Source organism: Gopherus evgoodei, chromosome 6 (assembly GCF_007399415.2).
Source record: "Gopherus evgoodei ecotype Sinaloan lineage chromosome 6, rGopEvg1_v1.p, whole genome shotgun sequence".
Classification (NCBI taxonomy): domain Eukaryota; kingdom Metazoa; phylum Chordata; order Testudines; family Testudinidae; genus Gopherus; species Gopherus evgoodei.
The window spans coordinates 121,484,494-121,509,635 of NC_044327.1; the positions used below are offsets into that span (position 1 = coordinate 121,484,494).

General features: G+C 40.6%; 1 protein-coding gene across 4 annotated transcripts in view; it reads left to right on the top strand.

Annotated features, from left to right (window-relative positions):
• The window catches only part of DYM (dymeclin), a 349,716-nt gene that overhangs the window by 182,915 nt on the left and 141,659 nt on the right, over positions 1–25,142 (top strand). For all 4 annotated transcript variants that reach the window (XM_030565834.1, XM_030565831.1, XM_030565830.1 and 1 more), the window contains one exon: positions 2,144–2,238. In XM_030565834.1, the coding sequence (XP_030421694.1) occupies positions 2,144–2,238 (95 nt within the window). The remainder of the gene's footprint in view (positions 1–2,143; positions 2,239–25,142) is intronic.

Below are 25,142 nucleotides of genomic sequence, written 5' to 3' on the forward strand. Positions count from 1 at the left end.
GTCACAGTAGTAGCTGCATGGTTCCTGAAATAAGTAATAGATTTCTGGTCAGAGAAAAAAAATATCAACATACCATATAATTAAATTATATGTGGGATTTTTCCCCTATATTAAATTATCCAGAAGTACAGATTTGGGTTCCTTGTTATTTGATAGTATAGTTTTATAAACAGGTGTGGAAATTGAGGTGGAAAAAAATTACTTCTACTTTTTTTCTGAAAAGAAGTTCATTTTTTTCTTATGAGTATAATTGAGAGATCTGTGGCAAAGCATGGTTGTTTCAGATACGTTCCCCATCATGCATTATTTCACTTCTGACTTCCCTAAATTCCATTAGGTTATATTTTGTGGATCTTCGAATTAGGGGAACTTCAAGTGTATCTCTCTAATGTGCGTAGCAGATATGTAAACTACATTAAAGACTTCTGTACGTTTCTTTCATTGCTGAAAATGTTGAGAAGTTTTTGCAATAAAATTAACTAAAACATGGTATTCTTTGTACTAGATCAAAGAATTTAAAACCAAATTGTTTTCACACCAAACAAATAGATGAGATAATTATATGGTAATAATACTAATACCACCCCCATTAACAACTTAAAACAGACTTAACTGGCTGTAATTTCTATTTCATGAGATAACAGACACAATGAGATGGAAGGAAAGGAAGCTGATACTGGTTGCAGAGTTTATATTGGATTAAATGTAAGCAATACTTTGTCAAGTAAGATTTATAAACAGGAATAAGGGTTTGCGAGCCATTTAACCAGTAAATGGTTTCTTGTAAATAGGCTGCATTTTCATATTAAATTCCAAATATTTATCAGATTTACCTCTGGTTTAAGTTAGAGCTTTACAGAATATTCAGCTGGAACCAGAAACTCTCCCCCCACAACCGCTCACCCCCATTCTTTCCTCCCTCTCCCTCCCCCTCCCCCCTTTTTTTGAGTCATGGCTAAGTTCTGGCAAACAATGCTCAATGAATCTTCTTGCTCACAAGAGGAACTTTATAGTTTGAACGTGGGAGCACAGGAATTCTATCTAGCCTGGTTCCAGGCAGGTGACATAGGAAATGGAATTTTGAATCTATGTCTGATTTCAGCCTACTATATTGATTGCCATAATATACAGATTCCCCAGGCACTGGCAGAATGAGTATTAGAAGGAGCCAGAGGCCACTCCATGTTTACATCAGTTAGACTGGAAGATACTTGGAATTTATATGTGGCACTAGGGGTCTGTGTTACTCTTAGGGAGAATAAATGCACATTTTAGTCCTGAGTAGGGAAGAGGAACTCTTAATGAAGGAAATGATTAAACAAATCATGCTTCATGTTGTAGAGGGGTTGGTCAAACATATGACTAGAGATAAAGCCTGGGAGTGGAGAATGTAATTTTCTGCAAAAGGTAAGGATACAATGAGCAACTCCTACCACTTTTAATATCTATTACAGCAAATTAATCCTTCCAATATGCTTCTTAAGATTTATTCTCTTCCCTTGAAGAATAGCACAATCCATGTTTACTTGCCTCTCCCCTGTGAGCAGGATCAGTAAATATGGCATAAGTCATAGGACTGTGGATTCCACCGTTTTGTCGGTGCTATGCAGTTCTCTGACTTTGAGTGAGCCAATGTTTAAACATTTATCTGGAAAGGTGTCAGTTAAAATGGGCTTCAGAAACTCCAACTATAGAGGAGCAGAACTTATGAAGTACCATATCAGTGGTAGTTGTGGAGAAGTTGAATGTTTTGAAATAATTAATATAAAGGTCAAAGAGTATAGGGCAAAAAGGATTGGATAAGGTTGGAGATAATTGGGGCAAAGGAAAGGAGAGAGAATTTAAAAGCAGTAGAGACTATTTTCTCTACCGTTTATCAGTTATATTTATGATCCCATTGTATATCAACTTTGATTTTAAAATATATACAAGAGACCACCCTTATTAAGCAAATTCATGTCTAAAGAGACCATTATTAAAGCATCTCTAAATATACAAAGTGCAATTCTGCTCCACCTTCATTAGAAGACCACCTCTGTTAAGCAATGGATGTTTGTAAGTCCTTGGAGTGGTTTCTTATGACAGGTCTCAGTGTATATGAAAAGGACAGTTTGATGTGTTTTTTCCCTCTCTTTTCCAACAGGACAAATACCTTCATACAAATTGTCTGGCAGCCTTAGCAAATATGTCAGCACAGTTCCGCTCACTTCATCAGTATGCTGCTCAGAGAATCATCAGGTAAATATAAGCCTTTTAAAAATATTTAAACTGGTCTTCCAGATAAATTCAGAGGGAGAGGGACTTGAATTTTCTATGACTGAATAGATATAAGTGAAATTGGAATTAAATTACACCAGATAAATCTTATTTCCCTTTATGGTCTGAGTTACATTTTGAGTTAGTGAAAAATATTATAAATCTTTATCAAAGAAACTTTTGATATTTTTCTGTTCTCCATAGAGCAGCCATAGCGATTGCTTTTAAACTGGAATATTTTTCAGTCACTTGTTCTGTTATGACAAAAATGCAATGGGTCATAGTTCTCCAGAACATTGCTAACTGGACTTTCAGCTTAGTATATTTCTGCCTTTATTTTTAATGTAGACAAAACATGGCCATTCCTTTGTGATGGGGTGTTGTGCACTTTTTGAATGGTCAAGTTCACTGCCTTTCTTGTAACAAGTCGGTTAATCTCAGCTTGTGTTCTAATAAAAAGGATACTGTTTTCATAGGCCTGGTCTACACTTGTGGGGGGAGGGGGAGTGTCGATCTAAGATACGCAACTTCAGCTATGAGAATAGCGTAGCTGAAGTCGACATATCGGATCAATTTAGAATCACTTACTTTGCATCCTTGCGGCGCGGGATCAACGGCCGCCACTCCTCCGTTGACTTTGCTTCTGCCTCTCACCGAGCTGGAGTTCAGCAGTCGATGGGAGAGCAATAGGGGATTGATTTATCATAGCTACACTACACGCGATAAATCAATCCCTGATGGATCGATTGTTACCCACCGATCCAGTGGGTAGTGTAGATGTACCCATAGAGTCTTAGATATAGAAGATGGGAAGGACCAAGTTCCAGAGGCCACCATGTAGGTGCAGGTACTGGCATGGGATGTGCCCACTTTATTTTAGCAGCTCATCTACTCAGTGCTCCAAAGGAAACCAAAAAGGTCCATGACATTACATCCTGGGGGAAAATTTTACAGTGCTTGACAAATACAGATTTTATGCCAAAAATAAGTTCAAAATATCACACATTTCTTTGATAAGTGTGTATGTACTTTGTAAAAGTCTAGACTAACAAGAAGTACAGTATTTTAAAAAAATATTGGTTTTGTGGGAGCGATTTCTGTGATGGTCCTACCTGCTCTTGAGGTGCTCACATCTATGTATGCCATCATCATCTCCCTGCTTGACACAAGTCATCTATTTACACACAATGGCTGCAGCCTACAGTACATGTTCAACTTAAATCTGAGCTCTCTTCCTTACATTCTTTACCAAGTGTGTAACTCTAATTGTTGCCTATATTTGATACTGTCTTAAATAACTCCTGTGCTGCTATTCCTGGTCTCTACATCCAACTTTCTTACATATTACCCTTCATGGTTTCCAAGTCCAACTTTCGAAGTATCAGCCTGTGAAATGTGAAATAATAATGAGGCTCATGGATGCCTTTGAAAGCAAGCATATATCACCTCAATCCTTGGAAAACTTGCAGACTTTTTACCCATTTCAGAATATGATATTTACAGCCTCTTCCATATTCTGTACAGAATTGCCTTTCCTATACTCCCAGTCTCTCTCTCCATCCCTTCCACTCTCCAATCCCTCTGGATTTCAAACATTTGTCACTGTCTCTCTACCAGTCACTCTCCCTGCACTCCACCAAAATCTTCTCTGCAGTGATCACTGGATCTTTCCTGCATGCTCTTCCCACTATCCAGGCAGCAGATTGACTCCCTGACATTTCTCAGATCCTATCTCAAGGCCCAGGCAAGGACATGTAATCAAATAATCTTACATGCTTCATACACAACAATTCACTATGAAGCTTGGGTTTTTTGTATCCAGTGCATCCATCTTGCCATATAAACTGCTCTGATATATTAACCTACTTGTTTTTATTTGGATGTGAAGACTAGTTGCTCTGTATTCTAATATGACAGGTGTGATACAAAATTACATTGTATTTCTCCTTCACGCATACAGAACTGTTTTGTATTTAAAGCCATGATGCTTAATGATGGAAAAAACAGCAAAATCTCTGTCATATTTAAATTAAATGCAGCAAATTGCATGTTGCACAATATTCTTGCATTGTATAAGGAACTAGTAAAGCCACATTTGAAATAGTTTGTCTAATTCTACTCATGCTAGAATAAAAATCGGAGTTGGAGCAACCAAAATAATACTAAAACCGAGGAGATTTGTTAGTCTCTAAGGTACCACAAGGGCTCCTTGTTGTTTTTGCTGATACATACTAACATGGCTACCACTCTGAAACCTGTCAAAATAATATTGGCATTCATAGAATTTCATAGAATACCGGGGTTGAAAGGGACCTCAGGAGGTCATCTAGCCTAACCTGCTGCTCAAGGCAGGACCAATCCCCAGACAGATTTTTGCCCCAATTCCTTAAATGGCCCCCTCAAGGATTGAGCTCTCAATCCTGGGTTTAGCAGGCTGATGCTCAAACTACTGAGCTATCCCTCCCCCTATTCAAAACCTTAGTTCTTCAAAAGAGTAGTCTCTTAGGAATAGGAATCATTTTTTGTTCTGTGTTTGTACAGTGCTTAACACACTGGGGTCCTGGTCCAAGTCTGGGGCTCTTGGGTGCTACTGCAATACAAATAATAACAATAAGGTCAAAACCACTAGAGACTGGACTTGCAGTCCTTATTCAGGCTTCAGTAGAAGTTATATCTGAGTAACAACTGCAGGACCATGCCTAAAGGTAGCAAGTTGGTGATCTTTCGGGGCAGGTGGAAAAATCAAGGAATCTGAGAACTCATTGCATTTACAGAATTCTTCACTACAGATTGTGCGGATTGTTCGCTAAGTGAGAGGTGGTGGTTATTCCAGTGGTGCCTGTGGGGTCCTGTCAGCATGGAGGCCATGCTTTGCTGGGTTGAAACACAGACGAAAAAGTGATTGCATTATCTAGCTTAGGACAGGACACAAGTGACAGTGCTCAACACTAGGAGGGAAGAGGAAATGAAGACAAGGGTAACAGTAATAATGTAATGTTTTTACATAGTCTTAATTTGTCGAGACAGGCAGGGCTTAATTTCTCAGAGACTATTGTCTGGAGCTCCCCGTGTCCCACCTCAATTCAGGGATCTTGGCTTCAGCTGCAGGGTGGGGCTCAGGCCTTTAGCCACACAGGGAGGCACCAGGATTGGGGTTTCAGCCATGCGGGCTGCCTCGGGGCTTCAGCGGCTCCCGCAGGTTTGAAAATGTTTACCGGAGCTCCACTCTGAATTTAAGCCCTGCTGGCAGGTTTTTGTCTAAACTGTTAAAAACTTACTGTCATGGGGATTCCAAAACCTGCCTGAGACACCTATATACTTACCTGTCTTTATAGTTAGAAAACTTTTTCCTAATATCTAACCTAAATCTCCCTTGCTTCAGATTAAGCCAATCACTTCCCGTTCTACCTTTAGTGGACATTGAGAATAATTGATCACCATCCTCTTTATAACAACTCTTCACATATTTGAAGACTATTATCGGGTTCCCCTTTAGTCTTCTTTTCTCAAAACTAAACAAGCCCAGTTTTACTAACCTTTCCCCATAGGTCAGGTTTTCTAAAGCTTTATCATTTTTGTTGCACTCCTCTGGACTCTCTCTCCAGTTTGTCCATTCCTAAAGCATGGTGCCTGGAACTGGGCACAGTACTCCAGCTGAGACCTCACCAGTGCCAAATAGAGTGGGAGAATTACCTCCAATGTCCTACATATGGCACTTGTGTTAACATATCCCAGAATGGTATTACACTCTTTTTTGCAACTGCATCACATTGTTGGCTTATATTCAATTTGTGATCCATTATAACCCCCAAATTCTTTTCAGAAGTACTACTGCCTAGCCAGTTACTCACTATTTTGTAGTTATGCATTTGATTTTGCCTTCCTCAGCATGTGTAGTACTTTGCACTTGTCTTTATTGAATTTCATCTGGTTGATTTCAGACAAGTTCTTCAATTTGTCAAGGTGGTTCTGAATCCTGATTTTTGTCCCCCAAAGGGCTTACAACCTCTCACAGATTGATGTCATCTGCGAATTTTATTAGCATACTCTCCACTCCGTTATCGAAGTCAAAAATGAAAATATTTAGTAGTAATGGACCCAGAAGTGAGTTCTGCGGGACTCCACAAAGATACATCTTCAGAGATTGACAGCAAATCATTGCTAACTATTCTTTGAGTACAGTCTTTCCACCGATGATGCACCCACCTTTGGTCTATTTGAAATACTGTTATTTCCCTAGGTTGCTTATAAGATTGTCATGTGGGATTATGTCAAAAGCCTTACTCCAATCAAAATATCATTTCTATGGTTTCTCCCTATCCACTAGGCCAGTAACCCTGTCAAAAAAGAAAATTAGGTTGGTTTGGCATGATTATTAAAAATCCAGGTTGGCTATTACTTATTGCCCTATTATCATTTAGGTGCTTACAAATTGATTAATAACACTGCTCTACAGGAAAAATGCTTCTGAAATAAATGTAGTCCAACTTCACTAATTCTGGGTCACTGAGAATGAAAATGATGCTTAAAATTGTTGATTGACTCTAGATTTCAAGATATGCTATTGGGTCAGTATATACGACCCTTGACTTGGGAATGGCGGAGGATAAGTGAGTTATAAAGGGAAGGGATCTCAATTTAAACAAGAAATGTCTAAAATATATCTTTGACTGGATCTATGAATAAATCTGACTAGGTTTGGACAGTACTTGCTTTTTAGGCAAAACAATGAATGATGCAATCTGAAGCTGGTATTGCATCATACATGATATGAATTGCATCATGTTATTCCTAGAAGTCATGGATGATGCAATCATAAGGACGCTTACATCACTCTGCTGAACAAATTGCCCTATATCAACTCTAGAAATCATTCAGTGTCATGCTCTCTTACTTGTCAGTGTTTGATTTTGCAAAGGGACACATTTCTGTTTAGCCAAAGTGAGCAGAGATGCCTCGTACTTGTGTGAACAGTGCAGATAACTTCTGCTATGTTTGTGGTGAAGTGACTTTTGCATCACAAAAGCACAGTATAACCACTATGGTTAAGAAAGCCTATCACCTTTCTTTTGGCTGCCAAATTGGAAATCAGGACAAGAGGTGGGCCCCACACATATGCTGCAAGACTTGTGCAACAAATCTTCGCCAGTGGTTGAACAGGAAAAGGAAATCTATGCCTTTTGCAGTGCCAATGATTTGGAGAGAGCCAACAGACCATACCAGCAATTTTTACTTCTGCATGGTGCCTCCAGTTGGGAAAGATGTGTCAAAGAAGAAAAAGTGGACTGTGCATTATCCAAACATTCCATCAGCTATACGCCCAATACCTCACGGAGAAGGACTGCCGGTTCCTGATGCACCAGAATCATTCTCACTTGAGTCAGACGAGGAAGAGGAAGAGGATGAAACTTCTGGTCCTGAACCATCAATGTCACAGGACCCACATTTTCTCCCATCCTCCTCCTCTGAACCACACCTCATAACACAAGGTAAACTGAAAGCCCTTGTCAGGGATTTGGAACTACCCAAGAGTAAGGCAGAGCTGTTGGGCTCCAGACTACAGCAATGGAATCTCCTGGCAGGCTGTCAGGGCAAATGGAGCCCATCAATGCTTGCAGACTATTGCTGGACAGTGACAAGAGATGCTCCATTTAATGAATACAAGAGACAAGCCAAGAAGCACCAAGTAGATACTGAATAGGACTAAACTATGTACAGAATAGTTTTTTGCCTTTTGTTTCATAATAAATTTTATTTATATAACCCTTTTGCTGATTTTTAAAGTGTTACATAAACAGGACAGGTGAAATATTATCATGTAAAGCAACCATAAACACCATGAAAAGACCTAGGTTTATAATTTATGATTAAAACTCTACTATCTACACAATATACGTAGACGTAAAATGTAAAAACTTAAATATCTTAGAAACAGTAGCCAATCAGTTGTTTTAATTGTCATATTTGAATTCAGCACATAATAAATATCACATTTTATCTCTGAAGCAGACGACTTCTCAAATTGTAGACCAGTGTAATTTGTTCCAGAATCTTTGCAGGTATTGAAGTTAGGCTGACTGGTCTATAATCCTCCAGGTCCTCTTTATTCTGCATTTTAAAGATAGGTACTGTGTTTGCCTTTCTCCAGTCCTTTGGGACCTCACCCATCCTCCATGAGTTCTCTAAGATAGTTGCTGACTGTTCCGAGATTGCTTCAGCTAGGTCCTTAAGTATCCTAGAGTGAATTTAGTCAGGTCCCACGGACTTGAATACATCTAAATATTTTTTTAACCTGTCCCTTCCATATTTGGCGTGAGTTACTATTAATTGTGTTATGTATCTGGTCACAACCTTTTTAGTGAAGACTGATGGAATATAAACAGAAAACACCTCAGTCTTCCTGATGTCATCTATTATTACCTCTCCTTTTCTGCTACACTTTCCTTTGTCTTTCCCTTATTCCTAATGTATTTATAGAACATCTTCTTAGTGCCTCTTATGTCCCTTGCTACATGTAACTCACTTCGTGCCATAGCCTTTCTGATTTTCTCCCTACATGCTTGTGCTGTTCTTTTGTACGCCTCCTTAGCAGTGTGTCCACGTTTCCACTTTTTGTAGGATTTCTTTTTGATTTTCATTATTAAAGAGATGCTGATGGAGCCATATTGGCCTCTTACCATTCTTCCTATCTTTCTTTTGCGCTGGGATAGTTTGCTGTTACACATCTGTCCAGAATATGGACCCTGAACTTCAGAAAAGCAGACTTTGACACCCTCAGGGAACTGATGGGCAAATAGAATAACATGAGGGGGAAAGGAGTCCAAGAGAGCTGGCTGTATTTTAAAGAATTCTTATTGAGATTGCAGGAACAAACCATCTTGATGTGTAGAAAGAATAGTAAATATGGCAGGCGACCAGCTTGGCTTAACAGTGAAATCCTTGCTGATCTTAAACACAAAAAAGAAGCTTACAAGAAGTGGAAGCTTGGACAAATGACAAGGGAGGGGTATAAAAATATTGCTCAGGCATGCAGGAGTGAAATCAGGAAGGCCAAATCACAATTGGAATTGCAGCTAGCAAGGAATGTTAAAAGAGTAACAAGAAGGGTTTCTACAGGTATGTTAGCAACAAAAAGGTCAAGGAAAGTGTGGGCCCCTTACTGAATGGGAGGGAGGCAACCTAGTGACAGAGGATGTGGAAAAAGCTAATGTACGCAGTGCTTGTTTGCCTCTGTCTTCACAAACAAGGTCAGTTCCCAGACTACTGCACTGGGCAACACAATATGAGGAGGAGGTGACCAGTCCTCTGTGGAGAAAGAAGTGGTTCAGGACTCTTTAGAAAAGCTGGACGAGCACAAGTCCATGGAGCCGGATGCACTGCATCTGAGGGTGCTAACAGAGTGGGCGGATGTGATTGCAGAGCCATTGGACATTATTTTTGAAAACTTATGGCGATCAGGGGAGGTCCCAGATGGCTGGAAAAAGGCTAATGTAGTGCCCATCTTTTAAAAAGAGGAGGAGGAGGATCCAGGGAACTACAGGCCAGTCAGCCTTACCTCAGTCCTTGGAAAAATCATGGAGCAGATCCTCAAGGAATCAATTTTGAAGCACTTTGAGGAGAAGAAAGTGATCGGGAACAGTCAGCATGGATTCACCAAGGGCAAGTCATGCCTGACTAACTTAAGTGCCTTCTGTGATGAGATAACTGGGTCTGTGGATGAGGGGAAAACAGTGGACATGTTATTCCTTGACTTTAGCAAAGCTTTTGATACGGTCTCCCATAGCATTCTTGCCAGCAAGTTAGAAGAATGGGCTGGATAAATGGACTATAAGGTGGATAGAAAGCTGACTAGATCATCGGGCAGCGATCAATGGCTCCATGTCTAGTTGGCAGTCGATATCAAGTGGAGTGCCCCAAGGGTCAGTCCTGTGGCCGGTTTTGTTCAATATCTTCATTAATAGAGCCTCAGCAAGTTTGCAGATGACACTAAACTGGGAGGAGTGGTAGATATGGTGGAGGGTAGGGATAGGATACAGAGGGACCTAGACAAATTAAGGGATTGGGCCAAAAGAAATCTGATGCAGTTCAACAAGGACAAGTGCAGAGTCCTGCACTTAGGGTGGAAGATCCAATGCACTGCTACAGACTAGGGACCGAGCGGCTAGGCAGCAGTTCTGCAGAAAAGGACCTAGGGGTTACAGTGGACAAGAAGCTGGATATGAGTCGACAGTGTGCCCTTGTTGCCGAGAAGGCTAATGGCATTTTGGGCTGTATAAGTAGGAGCATTGCCAGCAGATCGAGGAACGTGATCATTCCCCTCTATTTGGCATTGGTGAGGCCTCATTTGGAGTACTGTATCCAGTTTTTGGCCCCACACTACAAGAAGGATGTGGAAAAATTGGAAAGAGTCAAGCAGAGAGCAACAAAAATGATAGGGGGCTGGAGCACATGACTTATGAGGAGAGGCTGAGGGAACTGGGGTTATTTAGTCAGCAGAAGAGAAGAATGAGGGGGGATTTTTATAGCTGCTTTCAACTACCTGAAAGAGGGTTCCAAAGAGGATGGATCTAGACTGTTCTCAGTGGTGGCAGATGATAGAACAAGGAGTAATGGTCTCAAGTTGCAGTGGGGGAGGTTTAGGTTGGATATTAGGAAAAACGTTTTCACTAGAAGAGTGGTGGAGCACTGGAATGGGTTACCTGGGAAGGTGGTGGAATCTCCTTCCTTAGAGGTTTTTAAGGTCAGGCTTGACAAAGCCCTGTCTGGGATGATTTAGTTGGTGATTTGTCCTGCTTTGAGCAGGGGGTTGGACTAGATGACCTCCTGAGGTCCCTTCCAACCCTGATATTCTATGATTCTATGTCTATGAGAATCTGCCAGCTCTCCTGAACCCCTTTTATCCTTAGATTTTTTTTCCGAGGGGACCTGACCTTACCAGGTCTCTGAGTTTGTTAAAGCCTCCTTGTTGAAGTCCATTGTCTTTATTCTGCTGCTGTCACTCTTTCCTTTCCCTAGAATCATGAAGTGTATCATTTCATGCTCACTTTCACTCAAATTGACTTTCACCTCAGATTCGCAACCAGTTCCTCCCTGTTAGTCAGAATCAAGTCTAAGATGGGTGTCCCTTGGTTATTTCCTCCACTTCTGAAACAATAAATTGTTCCTGGTACATTCCAATAACCATTTTGTATTTTCCCACATTACTTTTCCAACAGATGTTTGGGTAGTTACAGTCCCCCATTATAATACCAGGTCTTGTGTTTTGGACGTTTATATGTTCTAAAAATGCCTCATCCACCACCTCCTCCTGATCTGGTGATCTGTAGTAGACTCTTATGATGACATCATCCCTGTTTTTTCCCCTTTTACTTTCAGCCAGACTTTCAGCTAGTTTGCCTCTCACCTCCCTCTGGACCACAGAACAAGTATATATATATATATTCTTGATGATTAATGCAACACTTCCTCTTTTTTTCCCTGTCTATTCTTCCTAAACAAACTATCCCCCAAATACCAATAATTCCAGTCATGAAATTTATCCCACCAAATCTCAGTGATGCCAGTTAAGTCCTAATTTAGCTTATGCCCTAATACTTGCATTTCTTCCCGTGTCTTCCTCATGCTCCTTCCATTTTTGTATAGACATCTAAGTCACTGAACAGATTCCCCCACTGTTTTCCCTCTCGCTGCTCCTGTGGCTCAATTGTAATTTTCCATTCTCAACTCCAGCATCTAGTCCTTTATTAAGGTCACTCTTTTTTGTATATACCTGTGTACTTTTGTCTTCTGGTCCCTTTGAACCTAGATTAAAGCCTTCCTCACTAGATTGGTGGTTCAGGATACATCTACACAGCAATTAAACACCCTTGGCTGGCTAGGGTCAGCTGACTTGGGCTCCTGGGGCTTGAGTTGTGGGGCTGTACAATTACTGTGAAGACGACTGGGTTTGAGTTGGAGCCCAAGCTCTGGTACTCTGCAAGGCGTGGACCGTTAGTGTCATCTCCAGGATATATGTGTTTCTGCCTGGGCCCCTACCCTTAATTGTGAGGATGGCAAGAATACAATCTGCACCCCCCCCCTCTCCTTCACCTTTGCTCACAGAGCCCTGTAGTCATTGCTGATATGCTCTGGGTCATAGGTAGTATCATTAGTTCTCACATGTATGAGCAGCATGGGGTAGTGGTCAGAAGGATGAACCTCGGCAACCTTTCTGTAATGTCTCGAACATGGGCTCCAGGCAGGCAGCACACCACCCAGACGTCATGTCAGGTCAGTAGATAAGATGCCTCCATTCCCCTCAGAAGGGAGTCCACAATCACAAACATCTTATTTCTTCTCCTCTTTGAGTGTGGAGTCAATGAGTCTCCTAGCCTCAGCGCAGGTGGCTCCTTTTCCCCAACCTTTAGGGTGCTCCTCTCCTCTTGTTGCCAGTACTGTATATAGGTTCTTGACCTCAATGGATCAGGGTGTTTGCCCAATGTGACCAGCAGGTAATCTCATCGCAGAGTAGCCTGTTCTTCATCCTCTGGTCCCTCTGTGCTCTGTGTGTCATATTGTATCACATGTATATCATAAAAGTTAAATAGTCGTAGGGGTACTCTTTCTGTTCATCTCTCTTTTCATACCCCACAATCGAATAGCCACTGTGATTAAACTGTTTCAGCACCCAGTGGACCCAACTGCTCCATGTTCTCTAATAAGAATAAAGCAGAATTATATTTATATCTGGATTCTTATTCTGAACCCATCGGAATACGAATGTCTCTCTGAAGGGAAATTAAGAAACTTGTCGTACCCATAATAAAAAGGTGCCCTGAATGAGGGCCACAGGAAAGCCCTAAAAAGCAGATAATACTTTACAACTACGTATTTTTTATTTTAGGATATGCAATTTTAAAATAAAATAGCTAATAGCTTAGCCATACAACAGAATGTACATAGTAATAATTCAAGTCTCACCAGATGCTCTAATAATTCCTTCTTTAATGTGAGAAGTAAATTCTGTTTCCATGCAAGCTTTTTCCTAATTCTCTTCTGAGCAGAGACTGCCAATTTTTTTTTAAATTTTGAAGACTATTGTCCATTAAAGACTGAGAATATCTAATATAGTGCATGTAGGATCTCAATAAGATGTAACTTTATAACATCAGAAAATTTACATCACATTCCTGTAAACATCAGACTTGACAGATTTGTGTAAATATTTTCATTATGTTCAGCTGCTGGAAAATAAACAGCTAGAGATAAAATAACCCACAAGAACTGAAAACAAAGAGGTACGGTGCAGATTGAGAAGTGATGTTTGATGCCTTGAGTATATGTATAGAGTTTGAATATTAATTTGGTTTTGTTTTATAGCAGTCTTTTGAAGTAAATCAGTCTTATAAGGACCAATCCTGCAATGTGCTTGGAACTTTCAATTCCCATTTCTTTCAGGAGGACTTGAAGGATATCTGCACCTTACAGGATCTAAAGCAGAAAGTAACTTCAGGGTAGCTTAATGTGTCTCATCAGTTCCTCAGAGGTGAATTGTATTAACGTGTTTTTTGGGGCATGTCTTTTTTACTCCAAACCCTAACTTTCTTTAAAAAGAATCTTTGTATTTAGAAGTGGAAGATGTTTTGAAGAAGAGCAGAACATTTTCCTTTCAAGTTTTGCACCCTGAAAAGTGCTGTTGATTGTGGGTAGCCCAATTTTACTGCATTCTGCCCTGTTTGTCCATTACGATGCCTATATGAAACAGGAAAGTTTATTCAATTAGTACAGTACATGTTTTCTGTTGAGAAGTAAAAACATTTGTGCGGCAGCAAGATGCATGTGATCTGAGCTGCTTATTAGGGGCCTTGTTGGATTTAGAATCCTGAAATTAATAGTCTAAAAATATGGTGGGAGATGAGAAATCTCTGGTTAATAAAGTTTCCAAACAGTGACATTACCAAAACATAATTATTAGTTCAGAACTCATTAGGCTGCTGGCACAGGAAGATAAACAAATGGGTATACCACACTGCTTTACCCAATGTGAGCATTCCAGTCTTCCTGCCTATTTATTTTTTTCTTGGTCACTATGCTAGAGGGAAACTTTTTTTAAAATATGGCTTCCTGTTTCATATAGTCATAGTATTCGACAAACAGGGCAGAAATGCAGTAAAATTGGGCTACTCACAATCAACAGCACTTTTCAGGGAGGAAAACTTAAAAGGAAAATGTTCTGCCCTTCAAATAAACGCAGCCATGTATTGCATGTGGGTGTATGCACACCAGAGCTAGAGAACTTTACCTAGCTGCACCTCTGGGGACGGCACTCATGACCTGTGGTCATATTCCCTCCCCTGGCCATATAAGAGCAGCACCACCTCCGACCCTCTTAGTTCCTTCTCACCATCCATGGCGAGAGTTGGAGCTCTGTGTGGCATGTTCATGTCACACTTTCACTCTTCTTTCTTAGCAATTTTCTTGTATATGGTAATAGTAGTACCTTAGGTTTAGTTTAAGTGTTAACAGAGTAGTTGGCTGCCCTGTATAGTGTCCTCACCAGGTTTCAAGCATTGTCCATTGTGGAGGGGGGGTCACTCCCAACAGTAGTGCCCACACAAGGTGCTTGTTGTAGCTTGGCGAGGGACACGTTAAAGAGAGTGCTCCATCTGCAACTCATTTACAAAGAGGACTCAGGTGACGAGAAACTTGTGGTTGAAGCAGAACCTTCTGGAGCAGGCCATGAGGCCTGCTTCGTCACCGAGGCCCTTGTCTATCAGCAGTTGCCTTCAGATCTGGCAAGTGATGCCTCCCCGCATTTGGGATCTGATATTCTCCCCAAGAGGAAGAGGTCATTCACCCTCCTCTGGTGTGGCGAGGAAGAGGTCCCATAAAATAAGTCTGAACCATTCTAGGGCTTTGGGAGACTCCTCTTCCTCTTCTAGGATGAATGCTGACCAACACCGTACTCCCTCTGGCATGTGAGATGGAGCAAGTCTGTCCAAGATCTGAAAGGGCCCGTATCATTGACTCTGGTTCTGGCCACAAGGCATCCACTAAGTCCAATACCAATGATGTCACCCACTGTGCTGTCTCCATTCCTTTGGCATGCCAGATGGCATCAGATCTGCTTTGCCTCTCAATCCCAGACTCTCTGCTGGTTCAGGAGTTCTCCGGTGCTATGGCTTCTACCAGCTAATCCTATATTGTGTCCTTGGCATCTTCTGCCCATGTTGCAGAGTTGATGGGTCCATCAGCACTGCAGCTCACGTCACCTGGGCCACAGACTGTGGATTCAAGGCCGGGCCCAACACCGAAGGCCCACTTAATACTCATGCTTCCCGTCATTGAGTTTGATACTGGCCTTGGTGCTGATACCTCTCCTGACACCAAGTGGGAATGTCTCATTCAGTGCTGCTGGTGCTGATTCCCCACTCCTCTTCAGCACTAATATCACCTCCTTATTGGGCTTCAGATGAGTCTGACTGGTTATTTGCCCCATCGGAGCTGGCTCCTCTGTTGTCACCACAGAACCTCCAGGATTCCTCAAGATCCAGTTCAAGGTTACCCTCCTTCTCCTCATTGGCTAGGCACCAATCCTTGGTTCGCTGTCGGTATTGAGATTGGCATGTGTCCTGCAGTCAAGACAAGGGCTCTTGGCCCAGTGTGTACTGGCCACCAGTGCCTTATTTGTATGCCCTATGGCCTCTTTGCAATCCCTAGGACGCTCCTCAGTCCCTGAGGTCCCACTCCAATGCAAGATCACTGGTTCTGACAGTGACGCCTGCTTTCCTGTCATCTCAGCTGCAAGTGACCACTGAGTCATTTCCCCTGGACCAATGGGGCTCTTCCAACCAGATCCTGTGGTACAAGAGAAGGATCTGTCACTGTTGCAGCAAACCACTTCCTCATCCTCTCTGGATGACTCTACTGTGCCTTCATCGTCCTCTCCCTCAGTGCCCACGGACTTTAAGTCATGTAAGGATCCCCTGAAGCATATGGCTACAATCTTGGGTATCCAAGCGGAATTCTTGCAGGAGAATATGCATAAGCTGCTGGATATTCTCCAACCATCATCTCCAGAGAGAATAACCCTCTTGATAAATGAGGCTCTCCTGGAGCCTACAAAAGCCCTCTGGAATGCCTGTGCTTCATTGCTCCCTGCTGCAAAGCATTCAGAGAAATAATGTTTTTCTCCCACGCAAGTGTTTGCGGATTTCTACTCTCACCTGGCCCCTAACTCCCTGATGGTGACTGCAGCAAATGACAGAGCTCGGCCGAGAAGTTATAAATCCACCCCCAAGGACAGAAAGTGCAAGAGGATGGACGTGATGGGCAAAAACAGCAATGAGCATCCCCAAGTTAACTAATGTGGGTTAGCAAACCTGAGTTAAGAATGTACCTGTGTTTTCAGTGTAGGCATACCCTTAGTTGCAAGAATGCACATGTTGTGTTGTGTGTCAGAGGAATGCAGAAACAATACATGAAAGTCTCGAGGTAATAATTAAAAAAAGAAACATATGCTGGCAGTATTAGTAGCTTGTTGACCTAGTTCAGCCATGAGGAGTTTGATAAGCTGATCAGCTATTCCATTATTGGGAGGTCACTGCAATTAATAAAAAGTAATGTAGCAAAAATGAGGATTCTATTGTTAAAATAGGGGAAAGATAAGACATTGAAAGGGGGCACAAATGTCTCCTGCAAATGTCTTTGCAAAGTAAAATGTAATTAAATTAATTAGTGAGTGAGTGACAGAGGAAAGACTTGAACAAATACCATTTATCTGATCCTGTCTTGCATATTCTCCTATCAGGTGGAAAACAATCTACAAATTCCTTCTGTTCTCCCTTTTTACAGAAGTAGTTAGCCTTATGTCTACCCCTCTCGATCATGCTAGAATAATTTACCAAGATATTCCAGTCTTTGATGGCAAGAAAGAACTTCCAAATAGAATAGCTTACGTTATATTTGCTTTGAAAATTGGCATTTAAACAACTGGCAGTTACTTTTAAACTTTTGGGAGAGGGTTAAATAAAGCTTAGGCTTGTATCCAGTCTTCAGCTTTTAACCTAAGGGAGATCTGAGACCTAACATCTCCTGTGTGGTGAGGTGCCAGCGTTTGTTCACTGGTCTTCAGTGAAGAGGGGGCTAACTCCAACTCAGCTTTCCACTCCCCTTGTGCTGGTTGCCTAGGCCTAGGTCTGTAAGAGTGAATGCGTAGGATACAGAGGAGAGAGACTACCTGACTCCATAGAGTTTAACCCCAACTTGGGCATCTTCTGACTCTGTTCTGCTGGATAGGCTGTTTTATTTGTTGTGAACATTCAATTTCTTACTTCAAGGACAGACCTTGAGGAAGATGATTGACTGACTGACTGTCTTTTGTTTTCTAGTTTTTGCTGCTGAGCAATTCTGTACTCTCTTGAGCCCCCAAAACTGGTGACATTAGGTTTCTCTCTTGTTAAACAGTTCTAGGAAGGAGAGTGGAAGAACTACCAGCAGTATGCATGTCCTGTAGACACTATACTTTCTCTCAGTTTAAGGAAAGCACAGTAGCATAGTTCAAAAGTGGTTACCATGTGTCCCATTATTTTACTTGGGATGTGTCTAATCTGCAGCATAGTGCTCTGAAAATGTAAATCCTGCATGTTAATGCATCATTTCCATTTAAAAAAAAATTAGGCGACCGTGTATGGTAATGATTGCCTTACACAGGGTTTTCTCTGAGCTTTAGAGAAAGAAAACCAAAAAAAAAAAGACATTTCAGTAGAATGTTAGAAACTATTCTGTTGTTCCAGTAGAACCTTAAAAACAACAGTCATTCCTGACCAGATCTTCTCAGTCTGTTCTAAGTTAAACATATTTATAAAACTATGAGCCACATTCTGTAACAAAGAAAGAAAGAGAGAGAAATTCAGGATAAGTGACGATTTGCTTCAGCCTGTCTGTCATCTCCAGTTGGGTGGTAGTTTGATTGTTGACTATTTCTGCAAGCATCAGTGAGGAGTTCTGTCACATAGCGCATGTGGTCTTAGTTCATGTCTGACACACAATGATTCCTGTTATAAATGTTCTTTTTGGGAGTGAAAATCTGATCTAAATTAGGAAATGAATATTGAGGCTTTAGGAATCATCTCTTTCCAGCTTAATTAAAGACTGTGTTACTGTTTCTGTGTAAAGAATAACACACAGTAAAATATTCAACTGCTTGTAAAACATGATATGTCTTGTGAGATTTGTTCTCTGCTCTTCACACTTTATTAATGGCATTATTTTTATTGCAACATTGCAGTACAGAGAGGGATATAATCACTGTGTCTAGGGATTATGGAGAGTGTGGGTAGTACAGGATCAGGATAGGTATGTGTGAGGAAGTAGCTGCTGAAGAGGAAATAAAAGAGGGTGGTAGAATTGCCAAATAAACTGTATCAGTCAGAGTCTAAGTGCCATAGCTTCCATCCCAAAGAAACCTACTCTGCCCCCAGGAATCTATAATTCTGACTCTGATGTCAACTTTATCCTAAGGATCCTGGCTGAGGATGGAATCTTGGAGCGATCTCAAATGAGAGAAGTCTGGATCTGTCTGTCCAGTTAAGCACTTCATCTAAGATATCTACTAACTCCATATGCTTATGTCTCAACTTGCCAAGTCCCCAAAGATGGAACGTTAGCTTTTAAAATCGCTAATGCAGATTTAAATGAAGGGTGAAGCTATAGCTGCAGAGGAAGGAAGCTTGAAATGAGGTAGGATTTGACAATTACAACGTGCATCAAGTTTTCTATAAGTCTTTTATGATTCAGCATTTCTAAAGCTAGTAGTCTACAGTGAATGTGAGAAATAACAGCAGGCTTTGTGTAGTGAAAACAAGTCTGAAATGAATGACTAACCTCGCAATGAGGTCATGTGAAGAGGTGTTACTGACTCATTAACTACTTTTTGGGTCCACAAGTGGATCTCTCCCCAAAGTCAGTGTGTATGTGTTAGGGCAAAGCTGGGAGGATGCTGGTAAAAGGGGTGATGGCTTAGAAAAACAGCTCTAAAGACTTGACAGGTTACAGTTGGAAGGCCTTCTTTTAGAAGCCAACTGGCTCATGCAAATACTTGTTCTCGTGACTGAGATTTCAGGTTCATACAGACTGCAAATTTGCAGCTTTGCACAAAAATGCTAGTGTCTATTAAATACCAGTGTATTAAGAAATTCCTTTAATCCTCTGTAGAATTTATGAATTATCACAAGTGTCTAACCGAAGCATATAAGTATAATACATTTCAAAGGTAGCATTCCAGTAGTAATATTCCTTAAGCTGCCCTGGATACATTCCTTCTAAATAGCCGGTCCATCTGCATGATTAAACATTTTTTGTGCTTTGTCTTTAACATTGGTACCATGTAAAACACCGCCTCCTGGCTCTTTCATATTTTTCTTCATATGGGTCATCAACTCCTTATGTCTGGTTCTAATCTACAAATCCTTTTGTTCAGAAAGGTAAGTGGACCCTATATAATGGAGAATCCTTCTTCTCGTAAATGTATGACTAGCATTTCAGTCTACCAAGGACAGCCAATGAATCACCAAATCTGTATCCATTTTCCATATTCCTCCATAATAAATGCTAGTAGTATGGAAATAATACCCATCTGATAAAACTTTTGTTTGTAGTTCATCATTAATCACATCATTAAATAAGAACATAAGAGTGGTCATACTGGATCAGAACAATGGTCCATCTATCTCAGTATCCGCTCTCTTACTATGGCCAATGCCAGATGCTTCAGAGGGAATGAACAGAACAGGGTAATTGCAAGTGATCCATCTGGAATCGTCCAGTCCCAGCTTCTGGCAGCTGGAGATGTAAGGACACTTGTATTCATGATCATCTTGGCTAATAGCCATTGATCGACGTATCCTCCAGGAATTTATATGATTTTCTTTTGAACCCAGTTATGGTTTTGGCCATCACAACATTCCTTTGACACTGCCTTGTGTAAAGAAGTACTTCTTTTTGTTTGTTTTAAACCTACTGCCTGTTACATTCCTTAAATAGGGATCTGCTGTGACAGAATGTTTCTTTAAGGTTGTGGGAACTCATGCTCATTATACATTAGCACAAGTTATTCCTTTTTCTGGAATTTAAATAATATTTTGCAGTGCTATAGGTCTTTTCCTCCCAGGACTTTTCAGTCATCATTAATTAAGCCTCACTACACCCCCTGTATGGCAGATAAAAATAAAGAGCTCAGGAAAGTGCTCTCCCATAGAGTGGGGTGTGTAAGTTGTTTAACAATATACAGAGAAATTACCTGATAATTTAGGATAAGAAGTGAAGAAAAATCCAGTATTCAACTGAAATTGTAGGGAGAGTGTATATAAGGAGAATATAATTACCATAGATTGGCCAGCAGACTAGGAATTAATACTCCAATTTTTTACAAAAAAAAAAAAAGTAAAAATTCAGAAACTACCATGGAATCTTTTCATGATCACAAACTGCCGGGGCCTTGATTTTACTTCTCATCCAGAAGAGAGCATTTCCAGCAGTGCCTTCTACCTTCATGCCAGGGCACTGGTTTCGTGCTGATTCCAAATAAAGTTACTACCTACTGAATTCTCAACACCAATTTTTGCAGTATTTGAATTGACCTGACTGTGCATGTGGGACTGCTGAGGCAGAATAGCAAAAAAGAGCTTGATACACCAACAAATATGCACTAAACTTTTATATCACTCTCAATGCTTAGATACCACTGCCAGTATGTATTAGTTGCAAGATGGAGGAGTATTATACGTAAATGAGCATTATGGTCAGAAATTTTATTTACCATACTGCAATGCCTCTTTCCAAGGCAGCATATACAACTTCAAGTCATCATGGTTTTATGCCAACTCCAGTAGCTGGAGGAAAGTGTTTATAGCACGTATATGAGCAAAATGACTCTTATGTGAATTGATAGTTTATAAAGCAGGGAAAAAATTGACTCTGTTTTGTAGTTGTATCATTAAACTTGAGCCTATGCCAATGTGAGATTATTTGTTTCCATAATAACAAAAGTACTCCATTTTGGGGAAGGGAGAACAAGACAAGCCTGAAAAACAGAAATGTAACAAATTAAGATGAAATGTAGCATTAATCTAATATGTGAAGATGTGGAACAATCCAGCATTTGCCCCTAGGCAATTGATTGGATGATCTAATAGGTCGTCATCATCCATATCCTCCTTGGGTCTACATGGTGTGCATTTTTACGGTCACTCTTTGGGAAAGTCTGAGTAAGTGACTGGTGGGTCACATTCTCGATACATATGTGTATAGTTTGGATGCCACAAACACTTGGGCATGTCCACAAACACTGTGGACTTTTGCAGTTCCTTTATCAAATCGTTTTAGCTGGGTTTTCCCACTGGGTCTCATGGTGGCATGATGACTGTCATTTAAAAAGATAAATGATTAGACCTTTAAGCTCTTTCTAACTCTTCATGTAGCAGACAGTGTTGTGTAGTGTATATTTTTCAGACTCTGCTGCAGAAACAATATGACCTAAATATTTAATCAGGCTTTGCAGAATTGGCTTTTTTTCATGACTCCAGATTAATCTAGCTTCTCTGAGCTAATATGCTTGGCATGCATGTCTTGAAGACTTAAAATCAAAACCTTACTTTTTCTTAGTAATTTTAAAGATTTATAACCTTCATAAAATCTCTCTGCCATTTGTTGAGAGCCAGATTATGAACTACAATAACTGAAATGTTAATCAATATTTGGAATTATTTCTTTTTTGAATACATCTGGATGTGCTGCTTTAGACTTTCTTGTGTTAACAGAAGGGGTGAAGCACAATATTCACAAACTGAAACACACTTTCTATGCCACATCTCAGTCATTTGGTGAGTTTGGGTCTGTGTACTCATAAGGACATTGGCTCAGTACAGTTTGCATTTGAGTCTTCTGTATATTTGTTATAAAACTTTAGCTGACTTGAGTAGAGGAAATATCTACTTTTGATTACTTCAACTCTTTGGAGGGATAGAAATGTAAATAAATAAGACGTTAAGCTGTTCTGTAGACTTTGTTGGATGCTGGGACCCAGGTCTTTAAATCTATCCTTGAAGTTTGACAAGAAAAGTCGTATAAGAATGTCACATGTTTAGCATTTTTGTATTTTTTCCTTCATATTTCTTGGGGCTCTAAAATATCTGTGTGATATTTTAAAAGTATAGGATTCAGGATAAAAATCTTAAATGACTTCTTCCAAATGAAAACCCAGCTCACACGATACAAATTGCACAACTTCCTTCATCCGACCACACTGTCTCACTAAGCCAGTTCCTGTGCTGTAGCCTATCTTTCCTTGTAACAGGGTGACAAGGTTTTCTGTTGACCCACCCTGTTAGCAGGTACTGGAGCACTGCATAAAGCTGCTGACTGATTCTGTTAACTGTTGTGACAAAGGAGGCTCATTAACTCTGCCTTGGATATAAGAGAAGTAGGACTTTTTGGTCACGGGGAGTTGGGGTTTAGAACTGAGAGGGCATCTTCATTGAAACTCTAGGAGCAGCCAGACTTAGGAGAAAGCTTAGTCTAAGGTTTATGTTTTCTTGTTTTGAGCTCCCACTAAAAGCTATGACCCAGAAAGAGGCTAAACAGAGTAAAGTGTGTGTAGATGCTGTCCAGAGAAGGGTGAGAATACCACTTACTTACTTACAACCCCCTAACACTTGCAGAACTTCAGTGAATGACACTGGCTAAAAACTGGAGAGAAGATATTAAATTTGTGCCCTTGAGATACTTCTATACAGTCACAGGGGTAGAGAGCTCATTTCAGAATTAAGAAATTTTTATCTTCAGAGTATCATGAAAATTCCTTTCAGCAAGAGAGACTGAGTAGATACAACTAGGCTTCAAGACAAAACAAAAAAACCTTCCCTGCCTCACAATAGCCTCACAATATAACCCTTGGCCTTCACAACATCCTCTGGCAAAGAGTTCCATGCTGGTTGGGATTTTGTAGACATTATGGAGAATAAACCTTTCTTTGCCTCCTTCAAAGCCACAATACACAATAAAAGTTGTTTGTTTTTTAACTCTTGGAAGTATTAATTTGTTTATTTGATAAATACCACAATCCAGTGCAGAAGTGTGCAATGTATAAAGTTGGCACAGATAACTTAAAAAATGCTGCCTGGTAGGTGTGATGGCTTAGTTAATAGTGTGAGCAACCTTAAGGTCTTGGTTCTGTGGGTTGAGAGTTTAGCTGAAATGCCAGCAGCTCGTTATAGAGAAGCACTAATGTGGATAAAGAGTTTTCTCTCTCTCCCAATCCCCCCAGGGAGAGTATATCTTTGGAGGAGAGCACAGGCAGCTTCTTTGTGGGTGTGGGAGGGAGAAATATGGTGAAGTAGGAGGGCTCATTGAAAGTTTAGTTGGAGAAAACCTACCGTATTAAGTCATCTTGTCCATCTCCATTCTAATATGGAATTGTTCTTTACAGTATACGCCCATGTGTTTTTGCACCCCAAAGACTACTCCATTTAGGGCCCATTAGAGTCAATTCTTGCAATCCAAACTAAAGAAAATAAATACCCTACGGTCTAAAATTTCATTGCAACTCTTTTTCCTCTTAGAAGTAGTTATGTTTTAGATAAAATTTTGAATTCTCAGAAACAGTCTCGACTTCCAGTAGGATCTAGTAGAGTGGTGTTCAGATGGTGTTTGTGGCAGAAGTTCTGAGGAGTCCATACAGACACAGTCCCTGCCTTTGCTGAAACACTGCATGAAGAGGGACTGTTTATCCTCTGCTTACTGCTAGTGATGCAGTGAAATTTTTTTAAAAGAATTGGGAGGAAGCGTAGGACTTGGTGTGAGAAGGCAATAATCCTGTAGCCATTGTGACGCTTTGTGGTTCAAAGCAGACCAGTAAGGGTCTGTGTCACTGCCTGCCCTGACACTAGTAGCATGCTCACAGCACCATAGCCTCACCCTGGCTTCCACAAACTTTGGTTACTCCTTCTAAGGTGACTCTCCCATCCCAGATTTCCCCAGAACAGTCTGCCCTTGAGTTTCCAGCCCTCTCCTGGAACACTGTCAGAAGTTCAGTTTCTGTGTTAAACTGTGTTTCTGTGTTAAAGAGACGGTAAAGCATGTCATTAATTTAACTGGGGTTTAACAAACAGTCTCATTTGGGTTTATATTACGTAAGAATATAAGAATAGCCATACTGGGTCAGACCAAAGGTCCATTTAGCCCAGTATCCTGTCTTCCGACAGTGGCCAATGCCAGGTGCCCCAGAGGGAATGAACAGAACAGGTAATCATCAAGTGATCGATCTCCTGTTGCCCATTCCCAGCTTCTGGCAAATAGAAGCTAGGGACACCATCCCTGCTCATCCTGGCTAATAGCCATTGATAGACCTATCCTCCATGAATTTATCTAGTGCTTTTTTGAACCCTGTTATAGCTTTGGCCTTCACAACATCCTCTGGCAAAAAGTTGCACGCGTTGACTGTGCATTATGTGAAAAAATACTTCCTTTTGTTTCATTTAAACCTGCTGCCTATTAATTTCATTTGGTAGCCCCTAGTTCTTGTGTTATGAGAAGGAGTAAATAACACTTCCTTATTTACTTCCTTCACACCAGTCATGATTTTATAGACCTCTGTCATATCCCCTCTTAGTCATCTCTTTTCCAGGCTGAAAAGTCAGTCTTTTTAATCTCTTCTCATACGGCAGCTGTCTCATACTCCTAATCATTTTTGTTGCCCTCTTCTGAACCTTTTCCAAGTCCAATATATCTTTTTTGAGATGGGATGGCCACATCTGCACACAGTATTCAAGATGTGGACATACCATGGATCTATATAGAGACGATATCATATTTTCTGTATTATTATCTACTTCTTTCTTAATGATTCCCAA